Genomic DNA, 10,811 nt, shown 5'->3' with positions numbered 1-10,811 from the left:
TTTCAAGGCTTCCCATTTCACTTAAAGTGGCGCAGTAAGGGCACGGCTCTGTGCAGCGCTCCCCCTGCCGGCCTCTGCCCCTTTGACGACGGTCCCTTAGAGTGGCCCGAAACAAAGTTACTCAGGAGTTAGCTAAGCTAGCTGCTAGCTACTACGGACTTACTTTAGACAAACACTATTATTAGATAGTGCCCCTGCTCCCTTTGCACGGCTACCGACCTTAAACATGTCGCCTACAAAGCACTTTATTATTCGGCTATAACATTAAAAGATCAAAAACAAAACCCACATTAAATAATTAAACCCTGCAGATTTGACTCAAACTTTTACCAAAGTGTCTTCAGATACTTTGTAACACCTTAAATGCCGCACTAGCCGCTGGCAGATTTGCGTGTATGCTGTGTGGTTGTACCTTCGTCATGTAATGACTGCTGTTTGTTAAAAAAAAAAAAAAAAAAAAAAACTTGCACAATCAAGAGCAAAATTTTTTCTCCCTTTTTTCTCCCTTTTTTTTTTTTTTTTTTTTTTTTTTTTTTTAACTTTTTGGAAGTAGCAACAACAGAAGAAACGCCCAGTTTGGGTCCCCTTGAAACTGCCTATAGACAGGGAGTGTCGTGCAAGTGTCGTCTCCGTTTTCTCCGATTCCGCGAAGAGAAGTATGTCTGACCACATATATACAGTTTGGTCTTGCAAAATTAAAATAATAAAATAAAACTATTATGTTTGACCAATTTCCATTTTGAGAATTTTTTTTTAAACCAGTAGAAATAAACTTAAAAGTAATAGTCAGTCATATTTTGAGTCTGGTTAAAAAAATAAAATAAAATAAAATAAAAGAATATTGTACTTATAAACAGTGTTTGGGTCATTACTGAAAGTAACATGTTATACCATCCTGAGAACCAAGGAAAATAATCTTCCCATTGAACTGTATTTTGTGATTCTTTCTCTTTGAAGGTAATAGAGGCCACCTAAACACGAGATATCAGTGGTAAGCCCAGGATGTCCTCCATTTAGTACATCAGGGCTAAGTGTAGTAGCTTAAATAAGTCAAAACATAGAGACCAAAAACAAATGTCGATTACAGAGAACATAAACAAATAGGCTGGTTCTCAAGAGGATAAATTACTTGTTAATTTTCTTACCTTACCATATGTACCTTATATAGTGACTCTTGTCCTTTTGTGCAATAAAAATAAAAGTAACATTCATAGCTCCACTCCTAAAAAGTTATAGACCACTCAAGCATTTAACTTTTCTCACACACAAACTGAAATCAACTGATTGTAGTGCAACTGCGCTTAATAGCTATGCTAAACTATGCTAAACAGCCGGCTGACAGCAAGAAACTCTAGGGTGACTTTGGCATTAGTCACTTTGCTAGATGAGCAGGGGTGTCCAAATCCAGACCTTAAGGGCCAGTGCCCTGCAGGCAGTGTTGGGAAGGTTACTTTTAATATGTATTCCATTACAGAATACAGAATACATGCCCCAAAATGTATTCTGTAACGTATTCCGTTACGTTACTCAATGACAGTAACGTATTCTGAATACTTTGGATTACTTAATATATTATCATGCTTTTTACAACAACGTGAATGTACTATTGCTGTGTGATTTATTACTATTACTGAAGGTCCGCGACTCCGAACTGTAGTAAAGGGACCTCTGACTAATACGGCGGGGTCCCTGTCGGCTCGTAGCCGAACAATAGCTTTACTTTGTTGTGTGGGTCAACTTTTCTTGCGAGAGACAGAGAGAGGCGTTGAAAGGCTGCTCCAACGGAACTTATTGTTTCGGAGGAAAACACCAACACAGTGTACAGTCGAGTCTTAATAGCTTACGTACAACTGGGCTCGTCAGGCACTCTTCTTGGCTGAAGTGGTTATTATTATATTTACATGCTTCCAGCTCCCGTTTTTCCTGGATGACAACTCGTACCTTTCCACTCCCCTTTTTCTCCCTCCTCGCGCTCACAGACCCATAACGTGTATGGCAGTCCATTCTCCCTGCAGCACGGACTACACTGCCCATGATGCTACATTCTTTAGAGCTATGCTTGTAGCATTCTGCCTGTTAGCTTAGCACAACAACAACGAAAAGGCGCTCTCTCACCCAGGAAACACACAGTCGCAGAGAGAGAGAGAGAGCGTCGCCCTGTAACCATGGCAACCGTAACGCTGCCGCCTGGAACAACAGAACGTAGCTGTCAAACAAAACCCAAACAGTCCTGACCCGCGACAAAATGAAACAGGAAAGTACCGCAGTGTAATCCATTTATTTCAACAAAGTAACTGTATTCTGAATACCACCTAACGGAATACAGTTACTCATATTTTGTATTTTAAATACGTAACAGCGGTACATGTATTCCGTTACTCCCCAACACTGCCTGCAGGTTTTAGATATCCACCTGGGGTCAACACACCTGAATCAAATGATTAGTTCGTTACCAGGCCTCGGGAGAACTTCAAGGCATGTTGCGGAAGTAATTTAGCCATTTATCTGCTGTGATGGATCAAGGACACATCTAAAGCCTGCAGGAAACTTGTTGGACACCCCTGAGTTAGGGTTTCTCAGGTGACTTGGAGATAAACATAACATACTGAAAAAAATTTAATTGGCATATATTTTTTATTATCTTTATTACTAAATGTTGATGTTATTCAAATATGTTAAAAGATAGTGTGTACAGAATTTTTTTTACACAAACAGTAGAAACACACCAGCCACCCATGGCTGTTCTGCGGTACCGTCTGGATTTAACGTTGTCTGATCTCTCTCGGCTGACTAAAACACATTTGTCCTACGGTGACCACCACAGCTTGGATTATGTATGTGAATTGGTAGTGGAAAGACAACAGAATTCAGTTGACTTAAACTGCAATCTACTGACATCTAGTGGTGAGATTTTACACACTCTACCTTTAAAACACATACTTGGGCAAGGGATGTCAAAAACCCATTGTATTTCAAGACCCACATAAACACTTTAAACTTAAATTAGTTTATTAAAGTGTTATGTTTGTATTTCAATACATATTTTGTGCATTTTTAATCTTGTAGTGAAATATCCCTAATATTGTATTTTTTAGGAATTTTAGGAATGCATATGTTGGCTTTTTTTCCAATGATGGCATAATAAAATAGCCACTAAGACTTCCTTGTTTCTTGCCACCCATGTAAAACTGGCATTGCTCTTTCAATTGCAGGAAAACAAGTTAAGGAAATGAACACTTAAAAGTTTGAACTCATGGCTTCAGTCATATTTGTTGTGCTCAACTGCACTCCCCAGGGGATCATCAACAAGAAGTGAATCGTTTGCATAGTTTTACATGCCCATTATCTGTATAAATTTTAAAAAACAAACAAAAACAAAGTGTAAGTGTGAACCTAAAACAGCATCCTACACATACAAGAAAAAAGTTAATATTCCCAATTGTATCAATAGTTTATTACATACCATCTCATAAAAACATTTTCAACTTTTTCCACATATAAACACCGCAAATTGGTACATTTACAAATCTTCAACCATCCAAATTCATACAAAAAAGGAACACTGTGATAGAGCAATACACAAGACGGTCTATTATTACAAGGACGGCATGTACTCTGTGTATGTATGCATGTATAAACCTCGGCATGTAAGAATCTCTATGCATGTGCGTTTGGCTATAAAGTCCAGATATTGTGATCAAATATTTACTTTGATCAAATGTGGATTAAAACCAGTGGAGACACATATACAAGTTAAACATTTTGGATGTCAACCTGATTTAGGCACTGGTGACAGGCTGATTAGGAATGAGGTAACCTGATCAGCCGTTGGGTAATACTGACACCACAGTAATTTACCAGTGTGTGACTTCTCAGAATAAAATGTTATCTACATTAAGGACCTTTTTCCATCGCTGTATTACAGTTAAAAGTTAAGTTTTAACCACAGAACAAGAAATTGTACTAGATATTCCTAACTCACCCAAAATCAATTCATGTTTACTGTATGACACAAACCACAAAGACACCCCTTATTTTTAGTTTTTCTTTTTTCCTTTTTTTTTGTCACCATGATGCTAGTTTCAAAAAAAGTGAGTCAAAAATGGTCATGCACACACTCACACAGGCGCGCACACACTCACACATACGCACATGCAAATAAATTAACATGGAAAAAAGTAAACAATTTCCAAATGACAAAAAAAAAAAGAAAAGAAAACCAAACCCAAAACATCTTTTTGGTTGGGTTTTAAAATGTGTGGCTAAATGCAAAAAATACATAAGATAGCAGCTTAAATCATGGTACATTCACATGAGTTGTTTACTACTACTAATCTTAGTGGCATAAACAAGGTAAAAGTATTCATGGTACACATGTTCCAGGCTGATCGTGCAGAGTGGAGACCGAGGCTAAACTGAATATTGATGTGCAATTTCGGAAAACCACAATGTGACTGAGAAACTGTGCAATCAAAGAAAAGAAATCCTGTGTCCTTCTTGTGAATTAGCAGTTTGCAAGTCGTGGATTCACATCACAGCGGTCGGCTTCTCCTTCACTGGGATTTTCTTTAACGTAAGAATCCCGCTGTTGTTGAATCGAGGCTGTCTGCTTCGGTTACAGAGGACGTATTAAGATGCAACGAGCTCCGATTTTTTATTTCAGTGTGGCTTCTTTACTGTCACCTCACTTTGGGCTAGGAACATGCGGAGAAGTCCCAGATGCCGGGGACTGAGGGGAGCTCTGGTAGGTCCGCAACAGCACTTTGTGCTTGGTGGCTTCCTCTGTGCGACGGCTTTGTTGTTCCACCAGGAACTCTTTAAGTCGGCTGGAGGCGAAGGTGAGAGTCTGTCTCCTGAGCTTCATCAGGTAGGAGTCCTGCAGCCAGGCATGTGTGAAGCAATCTTTTGTAGTCGGGCGGGCCCTAAAAAACATATTAGGTAGCATTTGATATTGTTCTTGTTTAAAAAAAAAAACTTATAATCAACTTTTTTAAAATGATAATCACCATGGGTAACTGCTCAACATCTTCTTGAGAAATGCAGAGGCACTTTGAGACACATTTGGGTACAGTTTCGTTGGGTCAAACTTGGCCATCAGGATTTTGGATTCAACATGCTGAAGGTCCTTATCTTCAAAGGGGAGGTGACCACTAAGCCTGGTTGAAGAGACACAGAAAAAATAAACAGTCAGGTTGCTTATTCCAAAATGTAAATATGCAAAACATCGTATTTGTTTGACTGAATTTAAATACAATTCATCCTATTCACTCTGGCGTTAAGGGTAAAGGTCATTAGTGGCACGAAGCAAAAAGAAAACTTACATAATGTAGGTGACAATGCCAACAGTCCAAATATCTGCAGGAGGACCAACCACTTCGCCTTTCACCATCTCAGGAGCTTGGATCACATTTATCAGAAGATGAAAATTTAGAAAAGCAGAAGATTTTCAGATTTAGTAGAAATTCCTTCCATCGAAAATATTAAGCATATAGAGCCTGCATCTCTTGATCCTTACCCATGTACTCCAGCGTTCCTGGTCCTGATTCCTGCTGCTTGAGGCTGAGGGGGTTGAAGGTCTGCGCGCTCCCAAAGTCCACAATCTTGATGGCGTTGAGGTTGGTCACCATGATGTTGTCAGGCTTGAGGTCCAGATGGAGGATGCGACGGTTGTGGAGGTACTCGACCCCCTGGACAATCTGGACCAGGTATCCCACCACATCGTCTTCAGAGTAACGAAACCTTTTTGTCAGTGAAAGAGGAGGTTCACGTGTGATTATAGGACACAGACAGGGAGAGTTCAAGCAGCATATCCTGAATAAATTAATGCTAATTTAAATTTAAAGTGTTGAGAGATTGATGAAAGACTGATTCATTGCCAGCCTACATCACCTGAGAGCTCAGCTGATACGCTTTTATGCAATCAATCTCATTTAGGGCATATTTATTTTATATCTTCAAGCCACTTTGCAACCCACTTCACTCCTAGCTTATCTCTGCTGCTCCCGAATACAGCCATGGTGTGAAATACAACTTAAAGCAGAATCAAATAACAACCTCCTTTTCAACCTTAATGACTCCAAGTAAGAATCTTCTTTTTAGACTCCTGCTATGCAGGTTTGTCTGAGTTTGTGTGTCAGTGTGAGTCAACATATCCACCATCCTACCTGTCTATAAGGCTGTATAGCAGCTCTTTGCCAGTGCAGTACTCTGCCACCAGCACCAGGTAGCGTGGTGTGATGTAGGCTTCGTGGAGACCCATGACTTTTTCATTGTGAAGAGATTTCAGGATTTCATACTCCTTCAGGATCTCCTGCTTGTTCTCTTGAATGTAGGGAATGATCTTTGCCATGTAGATTTTACCTGTCGCATTCTCTCTGCACTCTCGGACGACTCCAAACCGACCCCTGCCAATGATAAGTCCTGATTACTTTGCACAACGCAAATAAAAGCTTGACCATGTGCATAGATTTTTTCTCAAGTTATAACTTTCAGAGTAACGTCAAACAAATATAAATTTAACAGCAGTCTCAACATCTCTTTGATTCACCAGCTTCTGAATTTCTTGTTATCCTAACTCTGATGTTTTTTTGCAAGATTCATGTCTTTTTCCCCCAAAAGGACAATATCTATCTCACCTCGCTTTCTCATCTAGGAAAGTGTACGGTTTCTGTGGAACTCCCTGTCGTAGAGCAGTAGAGGGTGTAGCGCGTCCCGATGGGGTGCCTCTGGCGGGGGTACTGGCTCCATCACCGATGGGACTCAAGCTGGAGGTCTGTAGTACTTGTGGGGTAAAGGACACCGGAGTCGGGGCCACACGAGCAGTAGCAGTGATCGTGGGGACATATGTGGGTACTGAGGCCACGGTTGGTTTTGTGGGGGTCGAAGGTGGGGTTACAACAGAAGGTGGGGGTAATACAGCTGCAGTCTGTGTCATAGGAGTCACCACATTTACTGGACTCTGAGGTTTGGGGAGGACAAAGGGAGAGGTTGCTTTGGAGGTGGATGATGAAGGGAGAGTGGGGCTTATTTTTTGTGTGCCATCCACTGTTGCACCTGCAGATGGCAATGAAGGGTTTGTTGAAGGGCCGGAAGGTGAGGAGGTTAGAGGGATAGGAGTCACCACAATTGTAGATGATGGAGATGCAGATTGAAGATAGGATGCATCAGTGAGGGCTTCATGTTTTGGAGTAGAGGAAGTGGAGGTGATGGTGGAGACCGTTGATCTGGGAACGCTATTTTGGACTGGTTTGTGTGAAGGGAATGTCACTGAGGAGGTAATCACAGGCGTAGGTGGGGTTGGGGCTGTCTTTACAACAGCAACGGTAGGTGAAGCTCCTCCAACTGTGTTAATAGAGTGACAGATTAAATACATCAATTATTTACTCAGTATATTAGCTGCTTGTAGCAAACTACAGTTTTTAAACATGTTGCGTAGCTTTCTTACATTTGTTTTTGTTTGGTTTGAGACAATGTACATGGTCTGGATGCTTTTCATACTATGCCGTGGCACTACCAGTTAATGAAAATGCAGGATTTTCATGATTTTGTTATAGACTGTATATAAAAAATGGAAGGAGCTACCACAAGTTAGCATTTTGACTCTCAAAGTCTTGCTTAGTTTTAAACCAGATATTATAGAAAAGACTGGACTGAAAAGCATCGGATATTGATCCTAGGGTAGCATCTTGTTAATGACAGACTTACCAGGTCTAAAATCAAGATAAAGACCCCCCAAAAGACCCCCCAAAATCAGACAACTACCTTTGAGCAAGTACTTGGTGATGGTGGAAAGGAAAAACTCCCTTTTAACAGGTAGAAACCTCCAGCACAAACAGACTCAGGGACAGCTACGTGGCAATTAAGTCCATTAACCCATTAACAAAGAGTCATACATCAAGTATGGTCATTAATATGGTCATTAAAAAGAGAAGGGGTTTCCCTTTGCTTTCTATTGGAGGGAATGCAGTTCACTTGGGCTTGCTAATATTGTGACACACGATGGGATTTAATCCATAGCTTGTGCTTTGGTGTGATGCTTTTAGAACAGTTTTGTTTTTCTAGCTCTGTTCAGCTTTTTGTCCATGTATGCTCACTCTTTAACAGGCAGTATTATACCTGTGGGCGCCAAGCTAACTGGCCTACAACAGTTGCTGTACGGCCCCTGTCCGGCCTTGTTCACACAGGCCACGCGGAACTTGAAGGTGCCACCTGGTGGCAGGTCTGTGACATTGTAGTAGCAGTCGGCAATTCCAGTGGCTACAGTTAACCAGTTCGAATCACCTGCAGGACGGAAAGGAAATAAAGAGTATAAGATGTTGCTATAAGGTAATATGAAACTAAATACTGAATTTTGATTGGTATTTATTTAATTTTACATGTTGTACGAATGATTCTAGGTATAAAAATGCTTGGTTTAGTATTAGAAAACAAAGGTGATGCAACATTTTTCTATTTTGTCCTCTTTGAACGGAAAAACAACCAAAGAAAAAAGAAGTAGTTTAATTAATATAACACCAGATGGCAGCATTGATTAACACATAAAGTATTGATTTTGTGAATAAGAAGCCTGTGTTCAGTCAAAGGAGCTTGCAAAGAAAAGCGTCTGGACTTCTTTAAGTTAGAAGCTTCTCGGATGAGAGGTGAAACGTCTTCAAGTAACTTAAAGAAGTCCAGAAGCTTTTCTTTGCAAGCTCCTTTGACTACGATGACCTGGATGACTGAGAACCTTCACAGACACAAGCCTGTGTTCAGTTTGCCTCCTGAAAAATAATCTGTCATTACATCTCATTTTCTGTAAAAGCACGGCGAATCAGACCTGAATTAAAATGTAAATTAGGTAGTGGCACAGTGTTTTGTGAGAACGTACATTAATTCTCCCTGCCAAAGATTACTTTCTTTTTTGATCAATGATCAGGTAAAAATTCAGAATCTACTCCCTTCTTCATCTGCCAAATGATGATTCATTGGCCATAATGAAAAAAAATTCTGACAGCAGCTCTGGTACACTCACTATTCCCTCGTGGACTGAGTCACTTTCTCCATCTAAATGGTGTCTGTAGATTTGCAAACTATCATCTCTGGAGAATTCTCCTCACTGGGTTAAAAACCTTACAAAAGTTACCTCTTAGGAACTTAAAACGTAGAGTTAAATTATTTTATCCTGATGTGAAAGGCCATAATGACACAGTACACAAAGGGAAGTTTTTAAAAAACAACAACAAAAAAAACCCAAAGTGAACAATGATCTCCTCTAATCAGAAGTATTTTTAAGGAGAGAAACTTATAGAATAAAACTCACCCTCGGTTTTTCTTTCCAGAATGTAGCTGCATGGAGATTTTGTCTCAGATGGCTTCCACAGCACCAGGGCTGTGTTGTTATAAGTCTGAGGAACTTCAGGGGTCCCTGGTCGTTTGGGGACACCTTCATTGGATGAAGATAAAAAAAAGAGTTGGAATTTAAGAAAAGAGGAAAACAACAAGTAATGTAAGTATACACTGTAAGGACTGCCAATTATCCTAGTAAGGATTCACAAATACCTACACATAAGAAATTGCAGGGAAATCTATTTGTGTTTAAAAGAAGAAAAAAAAATAGTGACCAATATACTGAATTTTTAAATCACCAAATATCGGTATCAGTCTTACAAATCGTATATCAGCAGGCATGCACCAACAGACTAATGAACTGAGATGAACTGAACTAACTAAAGAAATGAGCCTTTCAAGCACTCAAAGTGGGCAATGTTGAAACTACATGGGAGGCATAAGCAAGAATAATATTCTGGGGCCTTTACAGTAAATATTCTTACTTACTTACCAAATATCAGTTTTAAGCTACCATATTTCTATAGATATATCATTTTAGTATCCTAAACTGTTATCGTTTTGTTGCCTAACTATAGTAGCTTGCAAATAAATAGCTACCATTAGCTTTTAATAGCTAAATATACATAGAATGCTAAAATCCTAACGTGATATTGAAAAATCGATGGTTTTAGCTAAAGGCATATTGCATATTGCATGACTTCCAGTGGACTTGGATTTTGGAGTATGTCACATTGTCTCTACAGAAGCCTTTTTGGTGGCCAAACTATAGGACTATCATCACTTGCTATATGTGGGAAAAAATATTTTTAACTACCATAGCTACTACTGATCATTTTAATTCCATAAAGCAAGACACATGATTTCACAGGTCTGATCCGAGTAGGCTCTTTTAGTTGTTTGTGATTTTACAAGTTTGTGAGTCTTATTTGTCTGAATAAATATATGTGAGCAACTTTCAGTTGTGTTCAAACCTTGGTAAAAGGCGCTACCTGGTGCTAACAGTACTAATCCTTGGTGTTATTGCTGTTCGATTATTAATCATCGCTCACGGGTGGATGTTTTTTTTCATTGCACTTTACTGCCTTTTGTGTTAGATATTCAATGCTAAAATGTTTTCATGTTTGATTATTGTTACTTTCTTTTTCTATAAACTGTAGATTTCCTCTGCCATGTTTAATCTTCATCACGGTTGTTGTTTAGTTTATATTAGATTTATGTAACAGATCTGATCACTGACTTATATGAAAATATAAAACAATTCAATTTAATGTTTGAGTTGCAATGAAATGAAACCAAACATGACAGGATAATTTGGTGCTCTATTTTCACAAAACATTTCCTTTTACGATGGCCCACTAGCAAGACAATGGAAGGGAGATAAGCTGTCTCAAGTAATACTACACGGCCAAATCTGTAGGAAAACATTCAAAAGCAACTGACTGCACCTGACATCTAAGAAATATACTTTCCACCAAAGCCCCCAA

General features: G+C 39.4%; 1 protein-coding gene across 7 annotated transcripts in view; it reads right to left on the bottom strand.

The window, feature by feature from the left end:
- Nucleotides 1-3,439: 3,439 nt before the first annotated feature.
- The window catches only part of LOC146681095 (striated muscle preferentially expressed protein kinase-like), a 59,601-nt gene continuing 52,229 nt past the window's right edge, over nt 3,440-10,811 (bottom strand). For all 7 annotated transcript variants that reach the window (XM_085449814.1, XM_085449815.1, XM_085449820.1 and 4 more), the window contains 8 exons: nt 9,299-9,421; nt 8,116-8,280; nt 6,636-7,341; nt 6,165-6,404; nt 5,516-5,739; nt 5,322-5,397; nt 5,007-5,156; nt 3,440-4,922 (listed from right to left, as the gene is read on the bottom strand). In XM_085449814.1, coding sequence (XP_085305940.1) covers nt 4,685-4,922; nt 5,007-5,156; nt 5,322-5,397; nt 5,516-5,739; nt 6,165-6,404; nt 6,636-7,341; nt 8,116-8,280; nt 9,299-9,421 — 1,922 coding nt within the window. In that variant the 3' untranslated portion in view covers nt 3,440-4,684. The remainder of the gene's footprint in view (nt 4,923-5,006; nt 5,157-5,321; nt 5,398-5,515; nt 5,740-6,164; nt 6,405-6,635; nt 7,342-8,115; nt 8,281-9,298; nt 9,422-10,811) is intronic.

The sequence above is a fragment of the Copadichromis virginalis genome, linkage group LG23, assembly GCF_057382275.1.
Source record: "Copadichromis virginalis isolate Kocher_CV1m ecotype Utaka linkage group LG23, C_Virginalis_male_GT1.1, whole genome shotgun sequence".
In the NCBI taxonomy this organism is placed as follows: domain Eukaryota; kingdom Metazoa; phylum Chordata; class Actinopteri; order Cichliformes; family Cichlidae; genus Copadichromis; species Copadichromis virginalis.
Note: the sequence above shows the minus strand (reverse complement) of the source record. Positions and strands in the feature narration are given on the sequence as shown.